General features: G+C 38.2%; 1 protein-coding gene across 1 annotated transcript in view; it reads right to left on the bottom strand.

Annotated features, from left to right (window-relative positions):
• Positions 1-14363, bottom strand: part of LOC134223128 (uncharacterized) — a 33954-nt gene extending 19591 nt beyond the window's left edge. The window contains 2 exon segments of the mRNA XM_062702267.1: positions 13581-13897; positions 14323-14363. Of these exon segments, the coding sequence (XP_062558251.1) occupies positions 13581-13897; positions 14323-14363 (358 nt within the window).
• Between the last annotated feature and the right edge of the window lie 558 nt (positions 14364-14921).

Below are 14921 nucleotides of genomic sequence, written 5' to 3'. Positions count from 1 at the left end.
CATACCGAAAACATAGACGTAGTCCATTGTAAAAAAGCAAGACTTGCACATAAGGCTGAAAACTCATAACACGAATAGCTAGGAAAGTAAAAAATTTTACATAAGGCCAAAATTACAAAAGGCTGAAACTCGAAAGGCCGAAAAACTACGAAAAACAGATTTCAATGAAGTAAATGTCAGCATTAACGAAAATAAACCACCGAAATTGCATTTGTTTTTTTATTCTTGTCAAGATTATTTCTATATTGCATGTTTTTCATTCGTTCTACTTTATTTTTTTTTATTTTTTATTCCTTTTTATTTTTCCCCATTCATCTTCCTTTTTCCTTCTTCGATATTCCCCTTGTTTCTTCTTATTGTTTTGTTCCTTCTTCTATCCTTCCTTTATCCTTCTCTCTTTTTTTCATCCTTTGTTTCTCTTTCTTCTATATTTTTTCGCGTTTCTTCTACCTTCTTCCTTGTTCTTCGATTCTCCTACCTTGTTCCTTCTTCTTTCATTCTTCATATTTTTTCCTTCTTCCTTATTTTCTCTTTCTTTCTTTATCCTTTTTGTCTTTCTCGTACAACTAAGTTGTACCGAAAGGCTATCATTTCACTCCCAAAACGAACTCTTTAAAGAAGCCTCTGAGACCCATAGTATTATATACCAATCGACTCAGCTCGACAAGCTGAGCACATGTCTGTCTGTCCGTGTGTATGTATGTGTGTATTAAGCATATGCGGTATTTCGAAAAATTTCGTTTCAGGTGGTTCGAAACGAAATTCCGCGGAATTTCGCGGAATTTGAGCATGGCAAAATCTGATTTCTTGATTTCGTTTCGTTTCGTAAAATTACAAAAATTTCGCTAGAAAAAACTAGCTTTCAACGAAATTTAACGGAATTCCGCGGAATTTCGAAACAAACTTAAACTTAAACCATACTGCCAACGTGGTGAACCGGCTCAGGGCGGTCGTGTATTATCAAAAATTTTGGCTGTGCCGCTGAACAAACTTTTTAAAACTTAATGTTATATAAATTTTTCTGTTAACGCTTATTACATAATCCCATTCTGATTCGACAAATACGTATTTAGTTTTCTTATATAAAACGTCTTCAGTGTTTTGTTAGAAATGTCACACAGAAAACGAAAAATATCTTTAACTATTCTACCCTATTTTTTAAAAAGTGGTCCGACTCAACATTCAAGACGTCAGGCGCATAGTGTAAATGTAATCATATATGAATCAGGTCAGTATAACTTTGTCGAGAAGGCAAAGCCGTGGCCGCGGATTCCTAGGGCCCTTGTAATGTCTTCTTAGACCGCCTCTTTCTTATTAAAGGCGGTTTCTTAGCTTCCGCTTAGGCCCCCGGGCCTCCTATAAAAAGGTTGAATTTGGAAGGATATGATAGCCTTCTGGTACAACTGTTTGTACGACAAAAGAAAAATTATTTCTTGATACCTGGCAAACTTCTGCCGTAAAAACTTTGCGATTACATTTCTGAAATACATATCTTTGTGCATTTTAGAAAAGTTGCAGAATATTCTTCAAGTGAGCATATGTATGCTATTAAATATTCTCTATCTGCGTATACGCCTGGCAGATGTGGATATATAAATTCTGGATCCCACTGGATAAAAAAACTATGCATTCATTTCCTGGATTTGAGTTAGCTCAATACCATAAAATCGAGCTGATAAGACAATATGAAGTATGCTTTAGCATAATTACATAATTCTTAAGTAGAATAAGCTTTTTAACAGAATTTAAAATTGAACACTACAAAATCCCACAATTTCTCATTTTTTATATACTTACTGATATAAAACTGAATTGATATAGAATTGATCGGATTGGAGAGCACCAACACTTTATTCTTTTTACCGGGATCTCAGCAATTTGTTCAAATTTTATCGAGATTCGCAACAGCCGAGCCTCAGCAAACATGTTTTTCGCTGAGATATCTGTCAAAGTTGCTGAAAATCAGCAAATAATTTGCCGAAACCCTACCTCCCAAAACCTCCCTAACCTCATTTTTGACGGTATATCATTTTTTTTATTTTGCTGGGCACACGGCTGTGCGGATTTTGAGGAGCTGCAGAAATAAAAATTGAGTGAAAAAAGATCGATAATAAAAGATAAAACATAAAAACTGAGCACACTTCACGAATAATTCCTTTGAAAGCGGCATTAATGCTGGGATATTACCTTATCGCCGACGGGAGCGCGGCAATTTATCACAGACAGCTTCTTCTGTTACTATAACTTTATTGTTCGCAAAGCAGTTATTTGACTTCGAAAAAATGAAATCAGAATTGCGTTCATAATGTAAAACCATTTCAGTAAAAATTCCGCGGAAAAAAAATCAAATTTCGTTTCGTTTCGTAAAATTTCGAAAAAATGGACCTTGATTTCGTATCGTTTCGAAGTCTCGAAAGTTAATTTATATTTCGTTTCGATTCGTTTCGAATCAACATAGACGTTTGAATTTCGTTTCGTTTCGTTTCGTTACGAAAAAGTGTGTTATCGCATACCCTTGGTGTGTATGTGTGTGTGTATGTGTGTGCACTAGGGCAGTTCAAATTTCAAAAATGTTCGAAAAGTTCAGCTCCCATATGTCAATTAGCATCTTTCTGGTAATATAGGAGTCCTGGCAAAATTTCAGGCAATTCGGTGGCCATTTAGGGGTGGCGCGAAGTCAATTTATGTTTATATGGAAATTTGTTTGGGAAAAACTTAAAATTTATTCAAGTCTCCCTATAACTGTCGATTTGTGATGAATTCAAATAAACATTCCCAACATCCCTTTTTTGAATCTATATAAATGAGACCTCCGGATAACACATTAGTTATGAGTGGATTGAACGGTTCTAGTGACAGTGTGAATATGATATAAATGGCTAAAATGGTGTAATTAGCCTCAACGTAGCAGTGGAAATATAAATTAAAATTAATGAGTTATCCACTGGTTGAGCTCAAATAGATTCCAAAAATGGAGGTTGGGGATGTTTATTTGAATTCATCACATATAGACAGTTGTGGGCAGACTTGAATAAATTTTAAGTTTTTCCCATACAAATTTCCATATAAACATAAATTGACTTCGCGCCACCCCTAAATGGCCACCGAATTGCCTGAAATTTTGCCAGGACTCCTATATTACCAAAATGATGCTAATAGACACATGGGAGTTGGAATTTTCGAACATTTTTGAAATTTGAACTGCCCTAGTGTGCACAAAAGCTATAAAAAACATTAGACAACTTTTCGTATAGTAATCCTTAACCGATTTTCTCGCAACAAGTTGCATTCGACAGGGGACAAAGCCTTGTTGATCACTATTGAATTTTATAACGATCGGTCATTGCGTTAAAAAGTTATGAAGAAAATGGTACATCAGACCCTAACAACCCCATATAAGGTTGGTGTCTTAACTAAATGCGAGAAAGGCACCACCACCGCTAGGTGGATTAATCTGGGTTTTCCTTCTTCATTCTCTTTTTTTCCTCCTTCCTTGTAGTTTCATCTTTTTTTCTTCTTCCTAATTTCTTCCTATTGTCTTCCTTCTTTTTTCTTTTTTCTCCCTTTATTCTTTTTGCCTTTCTCGTATACTAAGTATACGGTAAAGGCTATATGATCGCTCCAAAAACAAACTTTTTATAGAAGGCCCGGAGACCCATTGTGTTATATACCAATCGACTCAGTTCGACGAATTGAGGTGATGTCTGTGTGTGTGTGTGTGTGTGTGTATGTGTGTGTATGTGTGTGTGTGTGTGTGCACGCAAAACTACTCAACAAAATGTCACTCATTTTTCGGGCACTTATCCTCAACCGATTTGCTCGCAACAAATTGCATTCTACGCAGAATCCTGTCCCATTGTTTGAAATTGGCCAGATCGAACTATGGGATCGAGAGTTATGGCCAAAATACAAATTCATACGAAAAAATCGCGTAAGAAATGTCACTCATTTTTCGGGCACTTATCCTCAACCGATTTGCTCGCAACAAGTTGTATTCGACGCAGAATCCTGTCCCATAGTTTCCTGTTTGAAATTGGCCAGATCGAACCATGGGATCGAGAGTTATGGCCAAAATACAAAATCATCCGGAAAAATCGCGTAAAAAATGTCACTCATTTTTCGGGCACTTATCTTCAACCGATTTGCTCGCAACAAGTTGCATTCGACGCAGAATCCTGTTCCATTGTTTCCTATTTGAAATTGGTCAGATCGAACTATCGGATCGAAAGTTATGGCCAAAATACAAATTCATATGAAAAAATCGCGTAAAAAATGTCTCTCATTTTTCGGGCACTTATCCTTAACCGATTTGCTCACAACAAGTTGCATTCGACGTAGAATCCTGTCCCGTTGTTTCCTATTGAAAATTGGCCATATCGGACTATGGGATCGAAAATTATACCATTTTTTTATGGAAAAATCGCTAACAAAATGTCACTTATTTTTCAGGCACTCTTCCTCAACCGATTTGCTCGCATTAAATTTCACTCGACGCAGAATGTCTCATATTTTCTTATTGAAAATTGTCCAGATCGGACTATGGGCTTAGATGTTCTGGTCAAATTACTATTTATTGTGAAAAAGAGTTCAAAAAAGTCTAGCTCACTTTTTTAGCACTTAGACTTCATATATTCCGCAAGCAACACAAGTTCAACAAATCTGGTTGCAGTAACCATATAGTGACTGAATCCGGTCATATATAAGTTACTGTGATTGATGTGCAATATGTGTGCTTCTCAGGTCGCTCGCAACAGATTGCATTCGACGCAGAATCTTGTTCCATTGTTTCCTATAGAAACTTGGACGGATCGTACAATTGGGTCAAAAGTTATGGCGAAAATACTAATTTTAAAACTACAAAATAAAATGCCATTTTTTGCTCTTATGCTAATCCGATTTGTTTGCAACAAATTGCGTTTATGAGAATTTTTTTATGCATATAAACAAATATGAAAAATAAGACCAATCCACATATTGGAGTTATTTTTGATGTTTCCAAACCTTTTGAACGAACGAGAAAGGCACCATCACCGCTAGGTGGATTAATCTGGGTTTTTTCGTTTTTCGTCACTTCTTCATTTTTTACATGTTTTTACTTCCTTCTTTCTTCTCCCATTTACATTCTTCATTCTTTTCTGTTTTTTTTGTCCCTTCTTCCTTCTTTTTTCTTCATTATTCCTTCTTCCAACTTTCGTCTTCCTTCCTTCGTCTTCCTTTTTTTCCTTCTTTCCTGTTTCTTCTCCCTTCTTTCTTACATATACTTTCTCCTTTTTTATTCCACCTTTTTCCTTCTTCCTCCTCCTATCTTCCTCCTTTCTTCTTTTTTCCTTCTTGTTTCTTCTTCCGTTTTTCTTCTTCTTTCTTCCGTGTTATTCCGAGAAACCGTGTAAATAAAGCCGTGGAAAAAATATCCGTGTAAAAAAGTAGCCGGGTCTTTGTTAATATGGGGGATGCGTTCCGTGTAAAAATAATCCGTGCTATTTTGAGAATCCGTGTAAAAAAAATCCGTGTAAAAAAAGAATCGAGTGTACTTTATTTTTTATTCTTTGCTCTTTGTTCTTAATTTCGAATGCTTTATTGCTTATTCTCTATTATTTTTTCTTTCTTTATTCATTTTTTCATCGTACGGTTGAGATTCATTGCATCCTACCAATTTCAGCCTTCTGATACTTTACAGCCTTTTGATACTTTACAGCCTTTTGAAAGTTTAAACTTTTTGATAATTCAGCCTTTTGAGTTCAGTTTTATGAGTATTCAATCAACCTTAAGTGTTTCACCTGTTCGTAGGATCAGATAGAAATAACACTTAGAGATTTTTCTTCGTTCACCTATTTAGCAGTGCCTTAGGTGGCCAAACGAGTACAAAAGGGATGATTTCGGCGAATAATCTTCAATTCACCAAATAGTCCTAAAATTCGCCCAAATGAGAAATATTGGACAATTCTTGATCGGATGTAATAACTAAAACAATAATTCAGGATGTTATTATATGCAAAAAAATGTCCAAATGAAATGGCCGCCAGTTGGAAACAGGGGCTTAAAAAAAATAACGACATGTGCTCCAAGAAAACTTTGTTAAGAACAGAACAAAAAAGGCTGTTCATACTTTTCCTTCAAAGTGCGATAAGGAATATTTTTTGACGATGGACAACCTCTTCCCTGAAAATACTGGGTCAGAATCTAAAATTGGAGATCGTCACGAAATCATGTTAGATTTTGAATATTAATAGAGCTTTTATCTTTCGATGAATTTTCGAGATTTATATATCAATCGACTCGGAAACTCTCCAGCAATTTGCCAATTTTATTGAAACTTTTTATTATTTACGATAAACTATTGAGGATTTCAATTCTGGTCCTACCCAGTAAAAATATCAGAACCAACCAATACCGTTCATGCATTCCCAACACGGACATCAGAATGATGTAAGTTATAGGCCTTGTGACCAATTATTTCATTTTCTCTGGATATAAAAAAACCTTTATTTCGTGCTCGGGCGTCATTTTTGTTCAATGATCCACGGTGAGTGGTCACGGAGAGCAGGCACGGAGGGCACGGAGGGAACGACGGCGTCGGGAGCGGTCCCGAGATGGAGGTGGTTTCTGCATCTTTAGTGGTTCAGCGCCGACGAGTGGTTATCGTCGGCGTCAGCGGCACTTCAGTGAAATGTTTCCGCATGGTTCTAGATCTGGATTTGTTGAAGTTAATTTGGAGAAACAATATTGAAAATAAATCGTTTTTCTTTGAGGACCACCATTTTGTACAAGGGAAGGCTGTTGAATGAAGAATTTTGTTCAAAGTGCAAATTAATCACTTTGCGACATCAGGAAGTTACCATCCGTAGCAGAATCACGAGCGCGCGTCAGAGGGGGATGCTACACATATTTGTTCGCATGGATGGCGTCAGATTCTGACGAAGGTTTCGCCGAGACGAATTTTGGTCAAAGTCATCATTTAAATCATAAAACCTTGGTGATAGCAGAAATATACCGTCGGCAGCAAATCACGAACGCGCGTCAGAAGGAGAAGCTGCAAAAATGTATTCGCATGGATGGAAATAAAACCTGAAACAAGTAGCCCTTAATGAAATTATGATTTTGAGGGTAACTTTCACTTGACGCTATATTGATGCTATCCATGCGATTAAATTTTTGCAGCGTCCATCTCTGAAACTATCTGCCACCACCAAGCGATTCATTTGTACTTTGATCAAAATTCGTCTCGCCTCAAATTATGGCTTAAAAGCCAATCGTTAGTACTTCAGATGGCACCGTCGCTGACATGTGCTCCATCGCGCTGCAGCCACAATCACCATCGTAGCGAAACAGGCAAGAAAATTTCATCTGATGACGACGACGACCGCACGACCCACGCCATCGCACCGGGAGGAGCTCTACCGATGCCAATGATGGGACCGCGGTCTGCTCTTCGCGACATTTCAGACGAAATAGCTCTCGCGCGTGGAAAAGCTGCTTCCTTCTAATCGATAAAGTTCACCCTGCGGCCACGCCCCTTTGGTGAGTGATAATGTTAGACAATATTTGCATTCATACCGATCAACAAAGAGGTGGGACTAATGGGCCTTCCTTATTGATTATAAGAAAGCTGCTCGAGCGCGCAACGGAGGGAGATACTGCAACTATTTATTCGCATTAATGGCGTCAAGATTCTCAAGATTCTGATGCTGGGACTTCTCTCCTTGACATCTCGAACGTAAAAGCTCGTGCGGGCTGGAATGCAGCTTTCTTGAAATCAAACAAGGAGGTCCATTAGTCCCGCCACTTTGTTAATCGGTATTGGTACAAACGTTATGTGCAATCATAACACCAAAGGGACGAGGCTAAAAAGTTTTCTTTATTGACAACAAGAAAGCTAATTTCCTGCGCGCGTGAGCCGTTTCGTTTGAAAAATTGTACAATGCATATTGTATTCCAATGATATCCTTACGATGTGCAACGTCTACCTTGCGGTCGTGTTTTGTACACAACCCTTCTGATTTTTATTGTCAGTAGTCATATTTCGACGTATTTCATCAAAACAATCCCGAAGTAGAGCTGTAGCTGCCTTTTTTACGTTTAGCCAGACATCAAATGATTCTAGCTAGAAGAACTCAAGTTAGCCTTGCGTTTGAAATACACGTGTTTGACAAACAAATCAAAATTTTAAAAAATACTCATTTTTTGCAAAAAATAAAAATGGCAAAATATCAAAGAAAAAATTAAAAAATGTCAACGCTGTGCAATTTTGATAAGGATGACTATATTCGTTTGAACCGGGGAAGGCCCGTTTGGTTGAATACCGTTCGGCCGAATAGGTCATTTGGTCGAAATAATCATATTGCCGAGTAGGTCATTTACCCGAATAGGACATTTGGCCGAACAGACCATAAGTCATTTGGCCGAAAGGGCCATATAGCCGAAAAGATCATTTGGCCGATTTTTTTTTCTTTATTATAGTGATTTTTCAAAAATTATAGAGTTCATCACTTAATTTGGCCGAATATGTCATTTGGCCAAATAGGACATTTGGCCGAATAGAATATTTGGCCGAATTGAACATTTGGCAGAACAGATCATTTGGCTGAATATGTCATTTGACCGAACATGCCATTTGGCCGAACAGGACTTTTGGCTGAGTACTTCGTATCGTCGTATCGTTTCACAATAATTACTGGCGAATCAGTTGGTTCACGGCAAGAGTGAGTAGTGGCACCTGGGATCACTATGGGGGCGTGGGCTAATCGTCGAATAGGGTATAATGACCAATAGTGGACCCTTCAGGAATATTTGCATTATTACAGCATTTCTCTCCGGAATTCCATCTAAGGAATCTAACTTAAATTCTAATGATTCGTTTACATGCATTGGAAATGCCATGGGATGTAAAAATAGATGATTTTTTACTTTTTAAAATAAAGTGTTCATAATACGAATATTGTTGGGGTTCATAAGAGGGAAGAAGAACATCCCAAAACGGAGCATGAAAATCAAATGGAGTGTCGACTATAAGGAAGCAATTTCCTATCATGGACCCCTATATATGGCAACATGGACTATATATGGACCTACTATATATGACATTTTCAACAAATAACACCGTGCCTTGTGCAGGGGAGATGCAGAACTTGTTATTCGGTTATACGAAATTAAAATATTGGAAATTTCCTCGCTTTATGGCAGGAACAGCAAAATTCCGCTACTAAAGGGACCACTAGTGATCATTTTACCATAGTTAGCTAACCTATAATGCTAGTTCATCAGATATGGAATTGTACGACGATCTTAGCTAATCCACTGCCACTCAACCGCAACGCATTATCAGCAGTCAAATAACTGACTTGTATTACTACAATTTAACAGACAGTAGGAGGAGAGGCCCCAAAACGCCTTAACGTCGAAAGGCAAAATGTTGAAGGGACAAATAGTTGAGAAGGACAAAAGGTCAAATGTGAATTATTCTTGTTACTTCTTGTTTCTTCCTTCATCCCTTTTCCTTCTTCTTTCCTCCTTCCTTCTTCCTTCATACTTCTTCTTTCTTTCGCTTTCCTCCTTCTTTCTTTTTTCTGTTTTTCCTTCATTCCTTCTTTTTCCTTTCTTTTCCAATCTAATTCCTTCCTCCTTCTTCCTTCTACTTCCTTCTTAATTTTTCCATCTTCTGTCCTACTTCCTAAATCTTATTTCTTCCTTATCTCTTCTTTATCTTCCTTCTGCTTTCTTTCTACTTTCTTCGTCCATCTTCCTCCTTGCTTGTCCCTTCTTCCTCCTTCCACCTTCCTTCTTCCTTCTCCCTTCTTCAACGTTCTTTCTTTTCCCATCCTTTACTTCTTATTCCTTCTTTCTTCTATCTTATCCCTATCTTCATCCTTCTTTATTCTTCAATCTTCAATCTTCTATCCTTTTTCTATCCTTCCATCTTTTCCCGTAACACGGTAGATCACTTTGACGTAGTGTGTTGCGGTGTAAGATCTACCAAACAGAGCCCTAGCCTAATCCATTTATCTAGCTAGGGCAATAAGTTGTGGTAATTAAGGATTCATCGTATTTCGTCCTCGCTACCAACAGCAGTCTCAGAAATAAAACATAATTAATGTTACCTTGCAGACAGTTGAAAGACTCGAATTCCTCTTGTTTGAGGCTAAACTGTATGCAGCGGAATCAACATTTCAAGCAATTAGTTAAAAAACCTCGGTACCCGGTCCTAGGCTGAACTGACTGCTGGAAAAATCGAGTTAGGGGTTTAAATACATAATAACTCTTCTTGAACTGGTGAACAATGGTAGTGAGAGGAACACACGGAAGTTCATTTTACTGAACAAATTCTCTTGTTTGAAATGGTCTTGTAGACAGAGCTAAATCCCGGGTTTTAAGAGTTTCACTGGTGATGTTCTAGAAGCAAGACAAGGATGTGGCTAGGGCTCCGATGCATGGCCAAAAACAGTATTACTGTTCTGTTTTCTCAAGAAAGGATTGATTCCTTATTGATAAGGGGCGCGCCTTCAATGGGATTGCTCTCTATGAAGGGTCTAAATAGCGGGACCTTGTCATGGTGGTCTTTGAAAACAAAACAACAACTGTATCGAAACCGATACTGCATTGCTTCTCAATAGCACTGGAGTAATTCGACATGCACTTAAACACTAAGGATACGGGTAACGCTACAATAGATCTAATAATTGGTCGCAGTGGCACACCCAAACAGGGGAAAAAAATCCTTTCATCTTTCTTCTTCCTTTTTTCTTATTCTTATTTTTCTACTCCTTTATTATTATTCTTTCATGTTCTTTATTCCATCTTTCTTCTTCCCTACTCCTTTATTGTCTTCCTTTTCCTTCATCCTTCTTTATTCCTTCCTCAATCAATCTTCCTTCTTTTTTTCTTTTGCCTTCCTTACTCATGCTGTCTTATTACGTCTTCCTTCTTCTTTCTTCCTTCTTTTTTATTCCTTCTTTCTTATTCCTTCTTTCTTCTTCCTTTTTCCTTCTTCCTTCTTCCTTCCTCCTTCTTCCTTCTTCTTGCTTTTATATTCCTTCTTCCTACTTCCCTCTTCCTTCTTCATTCTTCCACCTTCCTTCTTCCTTCTTCCTTCTTCCTCCTTCCTCCTTCCTTCTTTCTTCTTCCTTCATTCTTCTACCTATTTCAGTATTTCGCCTTCCTTTTCCTTCTTTCTTATTTTTTCCTTCTTCAGACAGAATATTCTTTCTTTCGTATTTCCACTTCCTTTTCCCTTCTTCCTTATTCATTCTTCCTTTCCTGTTCTTCCAACTTTTTTCTTCCTTCTTACTTATTTCTACTCCCTTCTTCTTTCTTTCTTCTTCCTTCTTCCTCCCTCCTTCTTCCTTCCTCCTTCTTCCTTCTTCCTTTCTCCTTCTTCCTTCTTTTTTCTTCCTTCTACCTTCTTCTTTCATCCTTCTTCCTTCTTCTTTAATTCTTCATCCTTCTTTCTTGTTCTTTCTTCCCTCTTCCTTCTTCGTTTCTTCACATCCTTCTTTCCTTTTACTGCTTTGCTTCCTTCGCCGTTCTTCTCCCTTGTCCCATCTTCCTTATTTCTTATTCTATCTTCGCTTTTCTCTTCTTCTATCTTTCTTCTTCCTTCTTTCTTTTTTCTTCTTTCTTCTTTTTTCTTTCTTCTTTATTCTTTCTTTTTTCTTCTTTCTTCTTTTTTTATTATTCTTACTTTCTTATTACTTCTTCTTTCACCTTTTCGGCCTTTTGTTCCTTTAGACCCTTTGTCATTTTCGATCTTTTTGTCCTAACGATCTTCAGTCCCTTTCGTCGTTTTGTCTTTTAACCATTTGTCCTTTCGGTCAGATGCTCTACAATCTATCTTTCAACGCAATCAAATTGACATTTCATAAACATTTCACAGTGTTTATTTTCCCACAAAGGTCATTGACTGCCTAAAGTATTCCTGTAAACAAGAAAATGATCGAGCCGTTTTTGAGTTTTAAAAATGTTCAAAGTGATTTTGCTTAGATATTTTTCAAAAATTAGGCTATACTCAAAATGAAAACTAATGATGCATATGTTGTTATTTGCTTAAAAGAATGCATTTGAAAAAATCCAGCAATTCAATCAAGAGTTCCTTCAAAATTACATCAGGATTTCTTCTTCGGATTCAACCAGGAGTTGCTCCGAAGATTCATCTACGAGTTTTTCTCATGATTGCTTAAGAATTTATCGTCTGGGATACCTACAGGAGGTCTGGCTGAGATGCATTTTGAGATTCCTTCAGAAGTCCTTTTGAATATCCAACGGAAATTCCTTAAATTTCCAAAGGGTAATTTGAAATGCATTTAAAACCTTTGGAATCTATCTTTCCCATGAATGCTATTTTTCTCATATGCTCATACTATCACGAATAAAGATGAAGCTTTTGTTCATAAAATTGATACGTAAATTAATAAAGTACGTTACGTAATCATTGAAACTTTTTTTTCACATAGGGGAATTGTTCCGTTTTCCATCTCACTGAACATATATTCATCTCATCGCGGAACAAAGAACTACGGCACCAATTTCGTCACTTCTTTTTGCTAGCATGCGTGCTCAATACTGAAAAAATCACAAAAATAATAAACAAACCAAATACCTTTTCATTGCTTTGTTTTTCATGAGACCAATATCGGAGCTATGAGATGAAGTCCAGAAGCAGTAACCCTAACTTTAATTTACATCAATATATTAGCACAGCACACAGCATATAAATATTTAAGCCGATTGGTTCAGTAGTTTCCGAGTCCATAAAGGTCCTACAAACAAACAGAAATTCATTTTTATGTATATAGATTCACTAAATGTGGCTCACTGGCGCCTCATGAATAACTGAAGGTCATGCAATTTAGTGTCCAAATCATGGGTTTTATTAACAAACGAAAGTGATGCCACCTTCATCAAGAATCTGAACTTTCAAGAACTCAATGGAACCCCAGAAATATGTTTTCAGTTGTCCTTTTTTCTGTTTACCCCTTCTTCACTCCATTTCCTAAACGGCATTCGAACCATTTCAATCCTGTATTAAATGAAGATAAAAAAAAAATCAAAGTGAAAACGCCTTCAGAACACGTTCAGTTAATCGGAATAAACGCCATTACTTTATTATTCGATCAGAAAGCAGATTGATTGCTGTGGCTTTCTTTACCAACTGATTTTCCTAGAAGAGATCCCATCAATCACTGAAAGCAGTATTTTTTGTTTGTTCTGGGTTTGGTTCAGTAAAGAAATGTATTTGTTTCCATCAGATGCTTCTCATTGAATTTAAAACAGGTAATAAATCTGCTTTAAAACTAATCAGATGTTCGTTTTCAAATAACGTCGCCACGTAATCCTGAATGGAATATCTAGATTGTTGTAATTTTCCAGATTTATGACACTCCACATGTGTGTTGTTCTATAATAATCGATAAACAACAGTTCACTCCACAAAATGCTCTTCATCAATGCAGAGGATAAAAATGATCAACTGGTATCCATAAACCCAATTCATGGCGTGTCACAAACAAGTTACCCCGAAACCCCCCGACAAATAACTACATTTTATCAATGATGAGGCTGAAATGAAAATGCTACAAAGTTATACATACACAACACATCGACATTGATATCGTTGTCGGACAGGTCCTTCCCGATGGAGTTCGCCAGCTCGCACTTGTACGCTCCGATGTCGCCCCGGGTCGAGTTCTTGATGATGAGCCCGATATTCTCCGGATTACCCCCGTCGTGCCGGGCGCTGTCCAGTTTGATCTCCTGATCGTTGCGGAACCACTTGACACTTTCGAGCGAGGCCGGATTTGCCTCGTAGTCGCACTTGAGCAGAAAATCCTGCGTTTCGTTGACTGTGATATTCTCCGCCCCGACCCGGACCACCGGTGGGTCTGCTCGTCCCGGCAAAAAGCACGACCGTCATGTGGAGGTAGGTTTAATGTCCAGTTTAGCGCGAAAGACAAATGAGACAGATACGGCAATACAGAGAACATGGATATGGGTGTGAGATGATGAGTAAAACAAATGTACACGCAGAATTTGGGTTAGCATTTTCATTGGGGCCAGGGAGCAGCATAATCCACGGGCATAAACTCGTCATCACATGGGGCAATTTAATGCCGTCCGCAGGTGAGGTATGTGCGAGCATGAAATGGGTCTTTGAGAAGGGGCAAGCGAGGATGTTCAACATTCATTATTTTTTGAAGCAATTGTCATTCCAGATGTCATTTTGATGACATTGAACATCTTAGTGTTAGTTTTGTAGACTGGTTCAAAATTAGCCCCAATCCAAGCAGTGCGATGCCTCGGGAAAATCTCTACCAATTTCAACTGGATACTCACATGACCTCGAGCGTAAGGGTGTCGCAGTGGCCGGTCGCCATCCTGGCGCATCACAATGTTGTCCGCTCCCGAGCGTATCGATGCACCGTTCTCAAACCGAGTTGCGGTGAATATCATCTGACTGATGGTCTCGAATGTGCGTCATTCTGTAGGTACTGCAAAAACAAACGAGAACATCACCGAAGAAGAAATATTGCGGTTGGCTTATTTCACGGCTTGTCGTTTTGGACGAGAGTGGTATTCCACTGGGGTAGCCAGTCAGTCAGGCAGTCAGTTGTCTGGTCGATTTGTGGATTGTCCGATGATGGTGCAGTGGTGAAGCAAACCCTAAAGAATTTCGAAATTATTAGAAACACAGCATGAGTATTCCGTCCCACCGTCAGCCACTGTGCAGCATCAAACTATTCCCATTCCGATATGGGCTCTGTCTGCAGCTTGGTAATCAAATCTTAGGGGAGTTGCAGGTTGTACGGAATTCCATTCGCCAAATGGTCTCACTTAAATGATGCACGAAGAAGATCAATGTCGCGAGTGTTACGGAAAGTACACATTTGAAAATGCTCGCGACCGTGTTCGAAGCGAACGGAACCTGGTCAGGT

The sequence above is a fragment of the Armigeres subalbatus genome, chromosome 3, assembly GCF_024139115.2.
Source record: "Armigeres subalbatus isolate Guangzhou_Male chromosome 3, GZ_Asu_2, whole genome shotgun sequence".
Lineage (NCBI taxonomy): Eukaryota > Metazoa > Arthropoda > Insecta > Diptera > Culicidae > Armigeres > Armigeres subalbatus.
This window is presented reverse-complemented; position numbering and strand designations above follow the sequence as displayed.